At 39.0% G+C, this 18,941-nt stretch overlaps 2 protein-coding genes across 3 annotated transcripts; both read right to left on the reverse strand.

The window, feature by feature from the left end:
* Positions 1-1,888: 1,888 nt before the first annotated feature.
* On the reverse strand, positions 1,889-13,931 carry slc31a1 (solute carrier family 31 member 1). 2 transcript variants are annotated; one of them, XM_017459801.3, is made up of 5 exons: positions 13,777-13,931; positions 6,180-6,288; positions 4,813-4,885; positions 3,582-3,750; positions 1,889-3,188 (listed from the first exon to the last, which is right to left on the reverse strand). In XM_017459801.3, exons 2-5 carry the CDS (start codon positions 6,282-6,284, stop codon positions 2,987-2,989), a joined length of 549 nt encoding a protein of 182 aa, XP_017315290.1. In that variant the 5' UTR covers positions 6,285-6,288; positions 13,777-13,931; the 3' UTR covers positions 1,889-2,986. The 2 variants fall into 2 exon arrangements, with proteins under 2 accessions (XP_017315290.1, XP_017315289.1); XM_017459800.3 differs by lacking the exon at positions 13,777-13,931 and adding an exon at positions 8,662-8,818.
* Positions 13,932-15,362: 1,431 nt separating this feature from the next.
* atp6v1g1 (ATPase H+ transporting V1 subunit G1) lies at positions 15,363-18,681 on the reverse strand. Its single transcript, XM_017459803.2, has 3 exons — positions 18,490-18,681; positions 17,050-17,150; positions 15,363-16,348 (listed from the first exon to the last, which is right to left on the reverse strand). The coding sequence occupies exons 1-3, from the start codon at positions 18,569-18,571 to the stop codon at positions 16,175-16,177; spliced, it is 357 nt and encodes a 118-aa protein (XP_017315292.1). The 5' UTR covers positions 18,572-18,681; the 3' UTR covers positions 15,363-16,174.
* Between the last annotated feature and the right edge of the window lie 260 nt (positions 18,682-18,941).

An 18,941-nucleotide genomic window follows, 5' to 3' on the forward strand; every position in this document is an offset into this window, starting at 1 on the left:
ATGCTTGCCTTGCATAACTTCTTGCAAAAGGGAATTAATGTGGTCTTGACTGAGAACTTATTATATGCATGATTATTAACGAGGTGTGTGACCTCTAACCTTAGGAGTCTGTTAACATTAAACATTATATTACATTAAATAACCTTTAAAACCACTTGCCTAATATTGTGTAGGTCCCCCTTGTGCCGTCATGGACTCCACAAGATACAATGCGCTGTCTGTTTCCGACACCTTTCTATCAGCAATTTGTGCTACAGTTGCTCTTCTTTGGGATCGGACCAGACGGGCTAGCCTTTGCTCGCCATGCAGATCAGTGAACCTTGGGTGCCCATGACCCTGTTGCTGGTTCACCGGTTGTCCTTCCCTGGGCCACTTTTAGAAGGAACACCCCATAAGATCTTCTGTTTTGGAGATGGTCTGACCCAGTCGTCCAGCCATAACAATTTGGTGCTTGTCAAAGTCGCACAGATCCTTTCACTTGCCCATTGTTCCTGCTTCCAACACATCAACTTCGAGAAATGACCGTTCACTTGCTGCCAAATATTTCCCATCAGCTTGACAGGTCCCACTCTAATAAAATAATCAACGTTATTCATGTCACATGTTAGTGGGTTTAGTGTTATGGCTGATTGGCATATGTGTGTGTGTGTATATCTCAGCAAAAAAAGAAACGTTCTCTCACATTCATCTGCTTTTATTTCCCTCAAACGTGTAAATATTTGTATTAACATAAAAACATACAACTGAGACATAAACTGAACAAGTTTGAGACATCTGACGAACAGAAATGGAATAATGAGTCCCTGAACACAGAGGGGGGGGGGGTCAATATTAAAAGTAACAGTCAATATCTGATGTGGCCAGCAGCTGCTTTAAGTACTACAGTGCATCTCATCCTCATAGATTTGCCAGTTCTTGCTGAGATGTTACTCCACTCTTCCACCAAGGCATTTGCGAGTTCTCGATCACATCTGGAGGGACACATGGTTACATGTAATTTTCCACTACGAGGATGATCAGCTGTCCTTCCTGTCTCCCTGTAGTACCGCCTCAGGCGTCTTACATTACAGTATATTACTCTAGCCACATCTGCAGTCCTCATGTCTCCCTGCAGTAGACCTATGGCATGTTCATGCAGGTGAGCAGGAACTCGACATCTTTCTTCTGGTGTTTTTCAGTGTCAGTAGAAAGGTCTCTTTAGTGTCCTAAGTTATTGTAACTGTGACCTTATTTGCCTACTGCCTGAAACTGTTCGTGTCTTAAGGACTTTTCCACAGGTAGAGTAATTGTTTATGGTTCAGTGAAGAAGCATGAAAAACATTGTTTAAACCCTTTCCAATAAAGGTCTGTAAAGCTTATTTGGATTTTACAAAATTATCTTTAAAATACAGTCTGAAAAAGGGACGTTTATTTTTTTGCTGAGTGTGTATGTATATATGTACATATATATGTGTGTGTGTAACATTTATGGAAGGAGTCTCTAGTGTCAGTGAAACAGTCAGGATGTTTTCCACCGTGGGAAAGTTTTCATAATCAACGCTCTTTGCTTTCAAATAAAACATTTCCTGTTAGATGACGCAATTCTGTTTCATCGTTCTCAGTTCTTCCTCTCAGAAGCACTTCTGACAAAATAGAAGTTTTCCCTGCTGTCGACGCCAGACACGTGAGTTGGTCAGGATAAACGTGAAGACGTGCAGAATAGGCAGTAGACAAACCCTGACCTGGTGAAATCTGCTTTCATGTCCAAGTATTTACTGCCTGTAAACTGTTTTATGACCGTGATATTTATCAATTGACAAGATATATATTCAGGGTACGTGCACTGTGATCCGTACACTCCAGAAGGATAGGAACAAGGATCACTTTCTTGCAGCAATGAAAACAGCAGTCAATTTTAATTTAATTTAATTTAATTTGATTTTATCTAAAGAGCACAATTACATTTGCTGCATACATAAGTGTTACATAAAACCTAATGATGTCAGTAACTAAAATAACAATAGACTTTATGTACTTGACATTAATAGAATATTTCAAATACAAATTATAAAAAGGAATCTTCACAGACACACTAGCATCACATAGTCTACATTTCATGGACCGTTCTGTGTGTTTATTTTTTTTTAAAACAACAACAACAACAAAAACACCCCTCACGGAGTAATTTTCAGTTTCAGCTTTGTAAACCAAAGTGTCAAAGCTGGGAAGATGGCATTGATGTCTTCCTCTCCCTCTCTCTTAACATGAGCGTTTGATAATTCAGCACTGTTTCTGTTTGAGTCGGTCACTGATTAGCGTACTGATATCCTGACAATGATTAACGTGTCCGCCATTTCAGCTATTATGATTACAATAAAAAAAATAAAATACAATAAAAAAAAAAGACACACTCGGTGGTGCATTTTCAAATCAGCTCTCACAACCACAACACAGATCCATCATAATTACTCATATTGTTTGTAAACTAAATAAAACAACACCTCATTCATATTCACTATTATTTTTTTGTTAGTCAGTAAATCCTGTAGTATTTCACCATGTAGTATTGATTCCCTCCTTGTAAAAATTTCAGCTTTAAGGCAAAAGGTCTAGTTAGGTATCCCTTTAATGCCCAGAGATGTGATGATTGTACAAATGAAGAGGTAGAATTTAAAGCTGTGCATGTTACACCTCCTGCGAGGAATGGTGTGGAAATTATGATTGAGCGGGGTCACGATAATCCTGAATGCATCCAGATTGATGGCGACTGGGTGGGGTAAAAATTTGAATAAAATTCAGTGTACCGGGGGGACAAAAAAAACAACAACAAAAAAAACGCAACTTTAAAATGACACTAACTAGTGCAGCCGGACACTACTTGTGTGCCTTCAGAGTGATACAGATTCGAAGAACTATAACTGAATCATTTCCGGGTATTTGTCTGGTATGTTTGGTGTACGTGTGTGTATGTAGGGAGGGAGAGAGAGGACGTGGTCCGATTAGAGGCTTAATGACAGTGTTCTGTAATGTCCACCACGACTGCCTTCTTCCAGCTGAACAGGAAGTAACCCACGCCGGCTCCCAACGCCACGGCTATGCACAGGTAGCCGTTGTAGGTCATGAACACCAGCATGAGGAAGTAACTGATCACCACCTGGATGACGTGAAGTATCGTCTGGAAAACGTGTGCCATACTCAGCATCCGCTGCCTGAGAGAAACAGAGAAGAAAAGTGTCTTATTATTATTATTTATTATTACAATAAAAGCACGACACAAGACGAGTTCTTGATCACTAGTGTACAGGGTGTCCCAAAAGTCTTCATACATAGGGGTGACCGAAGTGGTGCTGGCAAACACAGTCCCTTACAGTATGAAGAATTTTGGGACACCCTGTATTGTTTTTTGGCATTTACTTGCCATGTGCTGAGATTAAAGCCTTATTCAGACAGGATCCATTTTACAGCAGGAGATGGAGTTATGGGAGCATTTCTAGGATTTTCATCTGGCCCAAATGCACTATGACAGCTATTCTTTTAATTGCACATATGATCTGTAAAGATTACGCCACATCGAACCTTCTCGAGTGCGAAAAGCAGCTCACCCGACTGTTTTGTGCGTCTCCATGAGCACGGTCCCATCGGTGCCGGGAACTGGCATGGAGTTGTAGCGTACGCTGATTTGGTTCCTCCTCAGCAGGACCTCACGTCCGATCTTCAGTCCCTCGTAGAACGCAGCCAACAGGAACACTCCGATACAGGCACCTACCATCTCTGAGACGAGCATACGAGTGGTTCAGAATTCGGGTGTTTTCGAGGACATTGTTGCTGAAGACCTCGATCGAGTATTCTGTGTATCTGATACAGCAGTGTTGCTGGGGGTTTTTAAACAATGTGTGCACTTCCTGCACCTTACCTTGTCAGTCATCATGTACAATTAGAAAGTGTAGTGCTTGTGTGTTAATTAATTTCTCTCTCGTCATCGGTGTTCGTTTCTCTCCACAGCTAGGGCTTACGTGCTGGATTATTCTCAACTCAGCAGTGATCTAGAAATGTTTACCGCTGCCACCCTGCTACACTTTTCAGATTATATCTGAAGCTGGGAGCTGCGTCCCTGCGATCGACGAGGTAGAGCCAAGTTGACTGTGCATAGCAAAATGTGAACAACAGTCAGTAATTACACACCTATAAACTGATCTATATAGTATAGTAGCTGTACCTGATTAAAATAAATTGTCATTAAGTGTAACAACCGGGTAACTGAGTAAAGAGACTAAACCAACAGAGCAAAGTTGACATGACTTGCAGGAGTGCATGTAAAGATGCACAAAGTTGTACCGATACAATACGTTGTTGTCTCAAATCGATACGATGCATTTTTGATACTGCAAATATAAGAATAGGCTTACGTCTTCATTTTCAGTTGATTAAAATCGTCAACGGTGTAAAAGTACATAAGTGAAACTTAATAATAAGGGAACGGTACAGTACATGATATAGTATAAATTATACAATAATGAGCGGAGAAAAGCTGAAATGCAACGAGGAGTTTGTTAACGGTGACAGCGTGCGTAACTAGGCAACAACGTTCTCTCCCGTTACATGACGTGTCGGTATGTACTTGCATACTCTTTCGCTACACACTCAAAAGTAGTCAAGTAGGCAACCTGGGAGGCAGCAAGCACTTGCGTGATCCATTCAGACTCATAGAAGCAGTGTGGAGATTAGTACAGCTTTATGATTTATGCAATTTCCCGTAAAAAATTTCCCTTTAAATGGACTTCTACGTATGTTTTATCAATCGACGACGAAGTCACTTTAATAGTTTAGACTCACCTCCAGGTGTGTTGATGATCAATCCAGCAAACAGCAGCTCGACATTTTTGCAACCGAAGTAAAAGGTCATTTGCTTCACAGAGGAAAAAACAAAACAAAAGACAGAGTATGTTTAGTATAAATAATTTCTTAACGCATGTATATAAACTGCCAGTCAAACAGTTGTTTTCTTTTTAAATTACATAAGCATTTTATGACAATTTATACGTCGAATACTCAAACGCGATTAGTCAGAAGGTATGGATTCATTTTCTCTAACCGCATGTCACTGTTGCTATGGTAACAACCTACACACAGAGACGTATGGCGGACGCTGCAAACAGACCGACTTAAAAACGTGCGAAATTGTCGATATGGTGAGGTTTTCTGTGAGGTGTCGTCACCACTTTGTCGGCAAATCTGTTCCTTTAAGGTTTCCAACACAGTCGTCAGGACAGAACGCTTTGGATTTGTCCGGTAAAATCGTCAAGTTGCATATTTTTGCCTTATTAACTTTCATGGAATACATCAAATGTACGATCTGACATTGATCACACCAAACAAAACAATAGAGATAAATAGTAATTAAATTAAATTTAAGGAAAGATTGATCTTTGGGGAACTTATTAACTGTTTTATTAAAGGAAGGCACTTGTAGAGCAAACGTGCACTAGTATTAAGTGTAAAATATATTTTAGGGATTGTTTATATGTTTATTTTGGATTCGAGTCAAATGAAAACCTTAGTTTTTAAAAGATGTTTTGCACTGTTGTTTTTAACGCAAACGGATATCACAAAAGTGTGGAATTGTTCTACATGATCTCCAAAGCGTGTCCAGACTCATTTAGGTTGTCCGATTCAATTCTCATTTCTGTCGCACTTTTAAGGTTTTCGTTTCGCTCAACCTCGTACTTTCATGCACGCCGTTTACACTTGCCGGCTACTTTAGCAGAACTGCCGGTCCCTGGATGTTTTTTTTTTTACCATTCTGTGTAAACTCTAGCGAACGTTGTCCGTGAGAATCTCAGGAGATCATCAGTTTCGGTCTGTCCCGAACAACCATGTCAAGATCAAAATCACTGAGATCACACTGACTCCTCCCTCCCCCACCCTGGGATCCTCTCTGTACCTGTATATGCACACGATTATCTGATTGGATAAGGGCACGAAAGAGCAGAGGTATAGGTGTACCTGTTAATAGTGGCTGGTGAGTGTAAATCTTTACATCCTTACAAAACGGCTACCAAAAAAAATGTTCAAGTTAATCTTTGCTAATCCTATAGGCTAGGCATTTATTTATTAAAATGTACCATTAATGAACCATCATCTGCACTGATCTATTGCGTCCACTCGGTCTTCCATGAGTACAAACCAAAAATTTCACTGACCATCATCATGTGACCTTGGTTTCCAGATCCATGATCCATGGTGTGATGTGGAGGGTGAGTGGTGGTTGGGGAAGGCATGACGTTTTGACTGTGATCATGTGACATCTTCCTACACATGTAAAAACAAAAGACAACATTTAACACTTAAACCACTAGTGACGTCATTTCAGGATATCTGAAATATGGAGCAACAGGAGCATCCGGTAAAAAAAAAAAAAAAAAAAAAAAAAAAAGGTGCCGAGAATTTTTACCCTTTTTTGTAAGATCATACGGCAACATGCGCACAACATCCAAACCATTAATGCTGGTATAATAAACTGGGTTGTGGTTATCAGTTTTATGGTATTACTTTTCAGGATATCACACTGGGAAGTTGGCTAATCGCTATGACCTGCCCTCATGCCTGATATCCAGGTGCAGTGTGACATGGTTTCCAAAATCTGATGCCAATAAACATTTTCAGAAATTCTACAAAACATCACACAGGCAATGTGAAATGGAGAAATAACAACCACTTAACCTTTACCAGTCGAATCCCGTCGTCAGCCCCGGGCTACACATTCAAAACACTCTGCTCTCTCTAATCTAATATGTAGCCATTTAAAAGAAATTGAGCCCTAATGGAAGAATAATACACTTTTCTATAGGCCAGATCTAGCCTGGGGGGGAAATAAGTGGTGGGGGGGGGGGGGGGGACCCAAAAAGCCCTGACAGAGAGAGCAGATAATGAAAAGATGCAGATCCAACCTCAGGTTTCTTTTTTTCTGAGAAAACCATGTTACCCTTGTCAGTCTCAGTTTGCTTCCTGAAACATCACTGTATGGATTTACTGAGTGGACCAAACACACATTTTCAAACAATTTTACAGAAGTAATGCTTTACAACATGTATAAGTAGTCTATTACAGTGTGGGTGTATATGTATATATATATATATATTTATTTTACAGGTGTGTTGTAATGTTCAATACGGGACTGTTCATAAAATACATATTCTCCACGTTCTTATGTAATAAGTGTAATAGTTATTTCTTCCTCCCCTTCTTTCTTTACTCTGGTACAGCTGGGCTCAGCACATTTCTGTTCAATTCTGTAGAGATATCCCATCGAAATGATAAAAACAGCTCCGAAACCTTTTATATAACATTTATATCCGGACAGACTGTACATTAGTTCACGCAAACTAATCTGTGTAAATATAACAGTCTTTCTTAACATATATACACTCCTGGGCAAAAAAAAAAAAAAAAAAAGCGGGCCAAGTCCAAAATGGCAAAATATGAAGCTTTTAATGGTCTTAACAACAAATCAGTGGTGAGGAACTTAGCAAGAATTAAATAAATAAATAAAGTAACTTAATATGGGATAGTTTTTTCCCCCTTTTGATTTCTTTAAATGTTTAAGACTTGCAGGCAGTTCTTTTATTTTAATTAAATTCTTTTATTCGATTCGTTTTATTTTTTTCCTTTTATTGTGTACACCCAGACATGTGTTAGTTTTGAATTTTACATCAAACATTTTAATCACCGTCATGATTTTACCTCTGCATACAAGAAGACTATATACACAAGGTCCTGCCATGGCCATCCCAGTCCCCTGACTTGAAACCCATAGGAAACCTGTGGGGTGAACTGAAGAGACCTCGAAATGTGAAGGATCTGGAAAGTTTCTGTATGGAGGAACGGTCTCAGATACCTTGCCATGTATTCTCCAACCTCATCAGGCGTTATAGGGGAAACTCAGAAATGAGTCAAAGCTTGTCAAAGAGCGGTAGCACAAAGTATTGACTAAAAGGGTGCCAATAATTGTTGCACACCTATATTTAACAAAGATCTGAGACCAATGATTTGTTGTTAAGAGCTTTATTAAAAGCTTAATTTATTTATTTATTTGCCATTTTGGACTTGGCCCATTGTTTTGCCCAGGAGTGTACTAAATGTGTATCCTTACAATTTACCTGCTCTGTTAAACTCAATAAATCTTTCACACACACACACACACACACACACACACACAAACCTTATGATAAAAAGTGAAAATGAAGAATTTATATGGCTGACATCACACTGCAGGAGCAAAACCAGAATAATCAGTGCTTACGAACAATTCGTATCACGTAAACACAACACTGATCAGGAAATCTACTCATTTGTACTACTTCTATAATCATGTCAGTTGCATGTGACATTTCTATCAATCAGTTTTATTATAACAGCTTTCTTTTTAGAAATCCAGTGTTCTTCCCTATAATATACATCACCACAATAAAGGACTCTTTGAAAAATAAAGAACTTGAATGTATTCACACTTTCACATGACATGGAACAGGCATTGCGCAACATTCTACGAATTACCCGCTGGAAATAAACGTTATAGTATTATTTTCTATTACAAGATTATATTTTTTGCTGTAAGCGCTCAGCCTAGACGCACACGTCTGTTCCAAAAACCAGGCTATTGCCTCGGCGACAGGTTCGACTCACCCGGACGCTGCGGTCTCTCCTGTGCGACTTTCACTGAAAACGTGACGAGGTCCTATCGGCTGTCGGCGCGCACATGAAGCGGTACCTTAGATAGAGAAATTGAACTTGGCTCTTGGGCGTGTGTAGATGTAGAGTGAATGGAGTGTCGGTGACCTTTCGAAAATGATCCCTCATGACTAATCTCATGTGATCTTTCTCCTGCCTCCGACTTCTAGTGGTAGATGTTAAGCCAATCAGAAGACTTTGTTCACTCTTATTACACAACCAGCACAAAAGAAAGGCTCCTCCTCCTAAAACAGATGATTTTTGCTGCAGTTTGAATAAAAAAGAATTTTATATCAAGTATGATCTACTTATTTGATTTAACTCTATACTCGGTTACTTTTTTCTTCTGGACAGACTTTATATATGTTTTGATGACGGATTAAGCTGGCACTAGGACAAAAACTATTTCATGCACACTTTTGTTTTAATTACAATGGTTTTAGATATCGCTATCAGGCTAATAACATTTTTTTTTTTTAAATGATCACACGATTATCAGAGAGAAATGAATCCAACCCAATTCCGTAACAAATGAATAGAACAGAAATCATTAGCCATTTATTGAAAGAGACTCCAGCCTCAGAACTTTAACGTAAAGCCAAATGTAAAGCTGATCCTTTAAATCCGTGTGAGAGAGAGATAGAGAGAGAGAGAGAGACAGATTACCAAACAATGGTAATAGATCTCAAATGGAAAGGTAAGCTGGCAACAGGAATGACCTGCCAATCAGAAATCAGTGTTTGGATGTACTGTAATCGGAAAATAATCAACTTCAGGATGGTAACTGTAACTTGGCTTTGTGTCTGACCACGCTGCCGTTGCCATGTCAACGCCGGAATCGGCGTCGGACTCAATATCCCAGAGACCACCAAGGCCTATAAACATGGCCGACATGAACTATAACTCCCGTCACTCACACCCACTGTCACGTTCACAGTCACCTGATTACTGATCATGCACACTGGAGTTCAATCACACACACACATACAATTTAAGCACTTTCACAAGTATTGTGTTGTCCTGTGTTTATTTGACCCACAGCCTGAGCCTTTGTTTACTGTGCATGCTTTCCTGGTTTTTGATCCTGTTCTCGTTTCCTGGTTTTGTGATTCTGGCGATTTCCCTCCCACCAAAATCCTAACAATCTCCAACGACAGGTTGAACGTCTTTTCTGTTGCGCACAACTCAGGAGCCCTTGATTTTTTTTTATTTATTCTTAAATGGTGAATAAAAGGAACTGGTCGACTCTATTAAAACATCACACACTTAAGCAAGACGCAATATTGTATGATAAAAGTGATTTTGGATGATAATACATATTTTGATTTGTGTATCATCCCCCCCGCATACAGACTTGACCTACTCTTTTATATAACTCTTTAATACAGGTGACATCACATGGTGAAAGCGTGTGGTGATTCAGACTAAACTGCTAGCTAGAACTTTCTAAGAAGCAATCTTCAGAAAGCAAATGTTAGCTGATTTGAGGATAGGGGAACTTGGGACCATGTCATCCATCCATCCATTTTCCATACCTCTTATCCTATACAGGGTCGCCTGGAGTCTGGAGCCTATCCCAGGGGAACTCGGGGCACCAGACAGGGGACACCCAGGACGGAGTGCCAACCCATCGCAGGGCACAATCGCACACCCATTCACACACTACGGACAATTTAGAGATGCCACTCAGCCTACAGCGCATGTCTTTGGACTGGGGGAGGAAACCTGGAGTAAACCCCCAAAGCAAAGAGAGAACATGCCCACACAGGGCGGAGGCAGGATTCGAACCCACAACCCAGGAGGGTTCGAGGCAACCGTGCCAACCATTAAGCCACCGTGCCTTTTATTATTTTAACTATCGGTTCTAGAGAGTGAAACAAGTCGGGCTTTATCCTTCATTTGTGTTTTCCTGTTCCAAGAATGTTCTTTGTGTGGGAAGTGTTCTGTTTGAATCCACCATGCATCACAACGAGGTACAAAGAGCAACTGTAGGAAATCAAACAAACAACTGCGTCCACTGTTAAAATCCCCAATTTCACAACCTCACACAAATGAAGTTTCGCAACCTCAATCAAACCATAAAACCTTTTAAAAAATATATTGTTGTTTACAATTTGCAACTAGCTTCTTTTTTTTTTTTTTTTTTAAAAGCTTTTAAAACTTGCTTATGTGGACTAACAAAAACTGTGCGTAAAATGTATTCATTTCTAGAAATGTAGTTTTGACTTCTCGAACCAAGAATGTAGACTTGAACATTTTTACTCAGCTGAAGAATAATCTCTGTGGCCATGGTTTATAGGATTTCAGAAGACCTCCACTGAAGGCCTGGGGGATTAAACAATATGATACCAACACCATAAAGCCTTAAAAACACCCTGTTAGTTATTTGTGTTATTTATAAAGCCTAGATGACTTTTCATTTATGATAAATACAGTCATGTGAAAAAAAAATAAGTACACCCCGTGGAAATGGGTGGCTTTTTTTACATATCTGGAGCAGCAAACATTTGATCCTCTTTGAAACGGTGTCTATTAATTATGAACAAAAAACATGTCACATTTTAAATGAACAAAAAACAGATCAGTCACATGAAAAAACTAAGTACATCCCTACATTTATAACACCTTCGAATCCAGAGTCAGGTGTTCAAGATTGGGTGACAGTGATTAGAACCTGCTTAGTGAGTGCAGGTGGAACCGGTCTTATTTACACCCCTCTCATAGACTACGTTTACACGGACAGCAGTAATCTAATTATTGACCTTACTCTAAGATAATAATGTGATTAAGGTGTTTACATGAGTCGCTTTTAGAACACTCCTTTCATGTACCCGTTTTACATGTTATAGAACATAATTACATTAAGGGCGCACGTCATTACGTCACCGTGCCACGCCGTCCGACGTTCCCTCCAGAATTCCACGTATCGACATACAGTTCGTCTTCGTTATGGTGCCGTATACAGTTTTGGGTGTTTTTATTGAATTTTTTTTACAAACACTTTAAGTGCAGTTAATTATTTGTCATGCTGTACGTGCAATTAGATGACTGCTTGAAGCCGTGGGCTGCGTCCCAAACTGCGTACTTGCCGTCTATATAGTAACCGAGATGCATGTATTTTTCCCCACTACAGGCCTATAGTAGGCAAGTATGCGGTTCGGGACGCAGCCGTACTCTCTTGTTTGCCGTAAAATGTTGAGCACTGCCGTGTGTGATCGTGTCCTTTCGCAGAATGCGCTGAAAACTCTCACACGACGTTAATAATGTGATTAAGGTGTGTACATGTCTGTAATACACGTCCATAATGCGACTAAAACAGGAATACTCCACACGTCTTAATTTGATTAGTGTTTACTTCAAGTATGACCTTCATCGGATTAATTTAACTAAAAATTGCAGTTTACATGCTAGTTTTTAACCAAAGTATCGTCTTAATTGGGTCAAGAGTGAATTATTGTTGTCCATGTAAACGCACTGATATATAGTGTCTGTTGTTCCCTTTGCTATTGAGGTCTGTGGTGTCATCATGCCAAGATCTAAAGAGTTCTGTAAGGCCTTCGGCAAAAAGGTTGTAGATACCTATGAGTTTGGCAAGGGATTTAAAAAGACCTCCAAATTATTTGAAATACATCACTCCAGGGAAATCATCTAGAAATGGAACAGATTTCAAACGACTGACAATTTCTAGAGGACTGGCCGTCCCTGCAAATTCAGCCCAAGAACAGACCATCTGATGCAAAAAGAAAATTTCATCACAGGATCTGCTAGTAAGTCTTGCTTGTTGATGTCAAAGTGCACACTTCTACAATCAGAAAGAGATTGCACACATTTGACCTGCGTGAGAGGCATGCCAGGAAAAGACTACAGTTTGCCAATGAGCATATAGACAAAGACCAGGCCTTTTGGAATGACGTGCTCTGAACAGACGAATCAAAGCTAGAGTTGTTCAGCCATAGTAACAGCTGACGTGTTTGGCACAGACCAAAGACAGCTTTTCAGGAGAAGCACCTCATACCAACTGTGAAGCACGGTGGTGGAAATGTTTGGTTTGGGGTTGCTTCACTGCCTCAGGGACTGGACAGTTGTGGGGGGTGGTTAGGGATGTGTGAAATCACATCTTTTGATATTCCTGTTGAATAAATGATTGAAAAAGCTCATTTTCCTTGTGGTTTTGTTCAAGTATATCAACTTCATTAATAGGCACTGTTTCAAAGATGATCAAATGTTTGCTTGTCCAAATATGTCAAAAAAGCCAACAATTTCCATGGGGTGTACTTATGTCTCAGGACACATTATCCTGCTGAAAGAGGCCATTGCCATTAGGGAATACCAGGAATGTAGCCAGGAAAGGGTGTACTTGTTCTGAAACAATAATTATGTAGGTAATACGTATCAAAGAAACATCCACATGAATGCCAGAACCAAAAATTTCCCAAAAGAACATTCCCCAGAGCATCACACTCCCTCCACCGAGCTTGCCGTCTTCGTCCCATAGTGCATCCTGTTGCACTGTGATCTGACACCTTTAAAGTGAATTTTTCAGCAATTTGTGCTACAGTAGCACATCAATGAGCCTTGGACATCCATGACCTGTTGCCATAAAAACACCCCTCCCATGAGCGAATGAATATAAAATAAACCGCTTATATGATTTGAAGCCAGATCTACTGTCAAAGTTGCTTCTCATAGAAAATGAATCAACATCAGAAACTAAATACTTTCCAGTGAGAAATTGTTGGAAAATTATAACACAGAGGAACAAAATGTAAAGTAGAAGTTTGGATGGAAGTTGGAAAACATTTCATAAACAGACAAATTAATAAATAAGCAAACACCCCCCCCCAAAAAAAAGCCTAGACTTGCCTTTATTCGTAGATTTGATGATTTTATTAAAACTGAGTCCCCCCCCATCCCAAAATTAACCTAAACTGTCCAAAAAACCTTCCATTAGTAAGCTAAACTTAATAACATGTTCAGAGGTCAAACCACGGAAGGAAGGAAAGGGGTGAAAAATACACACACACACACACACCAAATAAAACAGTATCAGTCAGATTAATTTGTACTTACTCTGCTTCAATCCCTGGATTTATCCTTGATTATAACTTTATGTAAAACTAAATTACGTCAAACAATCAAATCTTCTCATGCACTCTCCCCGCCCCCAGCGTGTAGCGTAAACTCTAACTTCAATATCAAGAAGCCATCTACATTTCAGGGTCGTTTCCCCCCCCTCAATAATAAAAGTCCTCAAATATAAAGCAGGTTTGCAATGCAATTTAACATGTAACAATTATTTTGGATAATATAATCCTAGGAATGAATCCAAAACTCTAACTATCCCTACAAAGCATTATTGTGAATAATAAAATCATTAATGACCAATACCACTGACTTTTTTTTTCTACTGAATGTCAAGTAATATCAGGATCAGTATATAAACATCCATTTCAAAGAAAGATCTTTATTTGTGTGGTTAGCACGTTCGCCTCACACCTCCAGGGTCGGGGGTTCGATTCCCGCTGCTGCCTTGTGTGTGCGGAGTTTGCATGTTCTCAACGTGCTGTGGGGGTTTCCTCCGGGTACTCCGGTTTCCTACACCAGTCCAGAGACATGCGTGGTAGGCTGATTGGCGTATACAACATGTCCGTAGTGTATGAATGGGTGTGAATGTGTATGTGATTGCACCCTGCGATGGATTGCCATACCAACCAGGGTGTACCCCGCCTTGTACCCCATGCTCCCTAGGATAGGCTCCAGGTTCCCTTTGACCGTGTAGGATAAGCAGTATAGAAGATGGATGGATGGACCTTCATGTGAATACAGTATAAAAGAGGGGAATTTGCATAATTATACAGTCAGAATTTTCAAAAGTGGATATCAAGAATCAGATGTGAAATAAATCATTCAAGGCTGTTCTCACTTCAGGTTTTGTTTTACAGACACAAAAATGGCTGTGCTATATATCAAATAAAAAACTAAAATACCAATAAATGTGGTTGCCTAATGGATATGAAAGTAAACTTAAAATGGGTCCTAAGTAAGCATCTGCTGTAAATAGTTTTAAATGCTCAGACGAGACTACAGATGAGTACATGAATGTTGTGTTATATACAGTGTTACAGAGTTTTGACTGACTGTATGGGGGATTCGAGAGGATCCACGTGGCACACATGACTATCGCTTCAGTGACTTTTATTCTGAAAGGACATCACTCTCACTTCCTTAATGCCGGATTTGCGCTGCGCATGCGCATCATAGTTGCACATGTGTAAATTTTTACGACACTGAGCGTTTCCGTACCGCGCATGCGTACTATTTTAGGACATTACAGTACATTTTCTGATACATGTAGAACACCTTGTACAGGGAGGGCTCATCAGTTAAAACAGTTTATAACACATGTAATATTTAATAGATTGATAAATTATAGAGACTGAAATTAATTTGTCAATTTAGTATAAGCTCAGTAGTTTATAATTCTTTTTTTTTTTTTTTTTTTTTTTTTTTACATTTTTTTATATAAATATACACGTTTAGAAAAGTAGAGTGATATATATTTTCCCCCTGTGTATTCATAACGTTTTCCCCCCTGCCAGATTGGTAAATAAACAACAAAAACTAAGTAAAAGAAATGAAGACCACCTTGACACCCCTCACACACAGAACCATTTATTATAATTTTACTGTACTTTCCCAGCCAGGTCTAACAGAGGAATGTCAGGAACACATTAGAGAAAGAAGCAGTTGAGGAAAAACAAAGAAAGGAGCTGAATTTGTGTTTCTCAGCTAAACAGGTTTGTCACAAAACCTGTTCCACAGAAGGAAAAACTTTCTACAGAACCCTGTATGGCTATGAATATGTTATTTTTTTTTCTCTTTCATGCAGTTTAACAGGGTACAAATTCAGAATACTTTTCTCTTGTAGTCAATTTGTTTTGTGTTCTTGAGAAAATCAATCTCATATCATGCCAACGCTCCAGGATTAATCCAGTAGTCATCCAGTTAAACGCAGCAATCAAATAAAAACACCTTTTTCTTAATATTTCATACAAACAACACACAGCATAGCCAGATGCACAGACAGACATATGTACTGGTATCACGTCCAAACAGCACACTGATGATCGTACAGGTCTAACGATACAGAGACAAAGACATGCGCTGAACCACTGCAGGACAGCCATCACCATCAAACAATATAAATATAAATATAATTCATCTAAACCTACAACAGGTAGAAACAATAAAACATTTGCCGTTTGAGAGAACTGAAGACTGACTGAAACCTGGTGAATTTGTTTTTGAAATGTAGTAAACAAATGATAGCTGTATGCCTCACAGCTTTACAACGACCTGCTAGAGCTGTAACTAAACACGTATGTATGGCGGGAACATCTTTAAGGTTGTACAGTGGCAGTCTTTGCCTCAGTGTTTCTCCTGAAAATGGTGGAGAGACGCGTGAGGTTTATCCAGCGACGCGGTAATTGGCGTGGATCTCTGGCTTGATGTCGCACACCATCTTCAGGAGGTTGTTCAGTACAGCTTCTCGGTTTTGCTGGTAACTGCTCTGGATTCGGCCCATCTTGTCCAAGGTCTCTTTGTCCACCTCCACGGCCGAGTTGCCGTGAGAACCCAGTGCCTTTAATTTATAGAAAGAAATAATCATTCAAAAAAAGGTCATAAATAAACAGACATGGAGAAATAAAAATAAACAAATTAGTATATTTGGGTTTTTTTTTTACACAAATAAACAAATAGATAAAACAGGGGATAAATAAATAAACAGACAAATATAAATATAGAACAGACAGATTATATACATCAACTTTAATGATAACAGAAAAAGAAACCTAACAGTACCGTTTCAAAAAAGATTTTAGAATTGTCTAACTGTCATTAGTCTGAGAGCAGCCTCTCGAGGCGAAATAAAAACTATCACTGTCAAATTTTGTTGTGTTATTTGAAGTGTTGTTTTATTTTTATTCATTCTGAATGCCTCTATTTTTACTTTTTGGTTCAGTTTGGATGAATCTCTTAGGTAATGTAATATTTATTAATAGTTAATATATTTATTTAATTTTAAAAAGTATAGTACATTTTCATGGTACAGTACATGGTATTGTTTTATTTTTGTAATAAAGTTCAACAATATTTGACTTTTTTGTGTATAAATGTTAAAAACTATCGCTCAATCGGTTATCGGCAGGTACTGCCCAACTTAGTTATCAGTAAAATCCACTATCGGTCGACCTCTAGTTTATCAGCTAGGCATTTTACACCAATGGCTTTACCTCCACTTTGTCAGAGGACCAAAAGTTCTGTGTGTGTTTTCCGACTCACCGCGGCTTCCTTGGTCTTGAACTCCTTTTCCCTCTGGAGACGGTACTGTTCGATCTCCGCCTGAGCTTCCTCCTTGGCTTGCTTCAAGCGGCGGTTTTTCCCTGAGGATAAAACATGTGTGCAAACTTCAGTGAAACACAGTTCAAGCGCACTCGAATTTTAGTTTTAAACTATAGATTTTTAAGAATAAGGGAAATGATCTGGAGTATCCTTTCTTGCACAAATGTTCCACTAGCAAAAGCAGAAATGGGGGAATCATACAGGGAAGTGAGTAACCCGAGATTACTGAGTCAATGGAACTGCCATGAAAATAAGAAAATAATCCTTAAGACCTTTAAGATGATCAAATTAGTCAAATTTCACAACTAGTAAATCACTTTGAATGGATGGACCAAATCATGATCAAATAGTTCGGAGGGGTGGGTGTAAAAGTCTTTTCAAATATCAAACCTCATAAGAGTTACTAATCACACGACAGCCAAACACTATATTCAATACAAGCGAGTATTGCTTCAATTATTACAACACACAATTCCTGACTGTTTGGCTATTTCTTTACAACACATACAGCAGTCTGAACGTCTCTGTCCCACTGTTACCGTACTTACCTTAGCACTTTCAACTGTCCACGAACACCTCTAATAAGCCACATCTTTACATATTAGCTTTGCACATTTTAGGAATTTTCTACTCTCCTGGGAATTTCACCGCACTTGTACGACTACAACGTAAATATCCTATACTATTCTATTTCATTATAATTTATACAGGATAAACCTCAGAAATGGGATCCTCTCTGCATCTTCATACACACACACCCCCACACACACATCTATAAATAGGTGAGTGCAAAAGTTAGTACACCCTCAGGACTAAACTAAGATATTTTATTCACAGCAGCACTTTTGTTAGGGTTCACAGATATTCTTAGATTTATGACACGTAATGAAAAACTGTATATGCTTAGATATTAATAATGAAGCAAAACACAAATAATATCAGTTCTGAATATGATATAAATATTCTTTATAAACATGTATGTGTATATATGTATTATGTATGTCTTAAATATCAGCAGAGCATTTGGATCATTTCAGTTACAATATTCTACGATTTCTTTTCATAAACACTAACCAAGTAAAAAAAAATTGTTTATTTCTATAAGGGTGATAAAATGATGAGAATTGCTCAGCTGTGTGTCTCCTCTATATAACTAGCTCACTCTGTATGACAAGCTGTTTTGTTTTTGTTTTGTTTTTTGCTTTTTAAAACACGGGTTTTTTGTTGGGGTTGAAACGAATACCGAGCATTTAATGCATGTTAATACATTTTTTTAAGCAACAGCATCATGAAATTGCCGTCTTTCTGTTTTGACTAGCCCGCTAGCTTAGCTAAGCAGCTTCGACTCCGTGTCAAATAACACCGTTAAAAACAACTTACGTTTCCGGGCTTCGGCGACTTTCTCCGCGGCCCGTTTTTCAGCCTGTAACAGCTGCTGTATGCCCTGTGACTGGCTCGCCATGGTTCAAGGAAGAAGAAGAAAAGCCGCTCTGTGAATAAAGATGGCCAAAAACGCCGCTGTACTGAAGGTCGACAGCAAAAACGCTAGAACCCGTGGAGGTCAGCTGACTGTACATCACGTGACGAAACGTCACGCAGACCCATGTGACCAGCCCAGTCTAAACTGTGGCGTGCAGCCTGTATTCAAAATGGCGGACTGTACTGTACACTTTACTACCTTGAGACTCACTAATAGCACTAATTCTACCTGAGACTTTTTTTTTTTTAAAGCAAAGGGTCGTCACACCAAATATTGACTTTGTTTCATTTATTACAGTTCTCTTTATGGTGTGTTTTTTAAATGTAGAAACATTTGATTTCATTGTATTTGA

This window comes from Ictalurus punctatus, chromosome 28, assembly GCF_001660625.3.
Source record: "Ictalurus punctatus breed USDA103 chromosome 28, Coco_2.0, whole genome shotgun sequence".
Taxonomy (NCBI): Eukaryota; Metazoa; Chordata; class Actinopteri; order Siluriformes; family Ictaluridae; genus Ictalurus; species Ictalurus punctatus.

What these genes read in the sequence shown, in the direction of transcription:
- atp6v1g1 (XM_017459803.2), bottom strand. Translation starts at nt 18,571, where the DNA reads ATGGCGAGCCAGTCACAGGGCATACAGCAGCTGTTACAGGCTGAAAAA. An exon ending in AGTCGCCGAAGCCCGGAAAC is followed by an intron (nt 17,151 to 18,489) that starts GTAAGTTGTTTT and finishes TTTTATCCTCAG; the next exon opens with GGAAAAACCGCCGCTTGAAG. An exon ending in TCAAGACCAAGGAAGCCGCG is followed by an intron (nt 16,349 to 17,049) that starts GTGAGTCGGAAA and finishes TATAAATTAAAG; the next exon opens with GCACTGGGTTCTCACGGCAA.
- slc31a1 (XM_017459801.3), bottom strand. Translation starts at nt 6,284, where the DNA reads ATGTCACATGATCACAGTCAAAACGTCATGCCTTCCCCAACCACCACT. An exon ending in ACCAAGGTCACATGATGATG is followed by an intron (nt 4,886 to 6,179) that starts GTCAGTGAAATT and finishes TCCTCTGTGAAG; the next exon opens with CAAATGACCTTTTACTTCGG. An exon ending in GAGACGCACAAAACAGTCGG is followed by an intron (nt 3,189 to 3,581) that starts GTGAGCTGCTTT and finishes TGTTTCTCTCAG; the next exon opens with GCAGCGGATGCTGAGTATGG.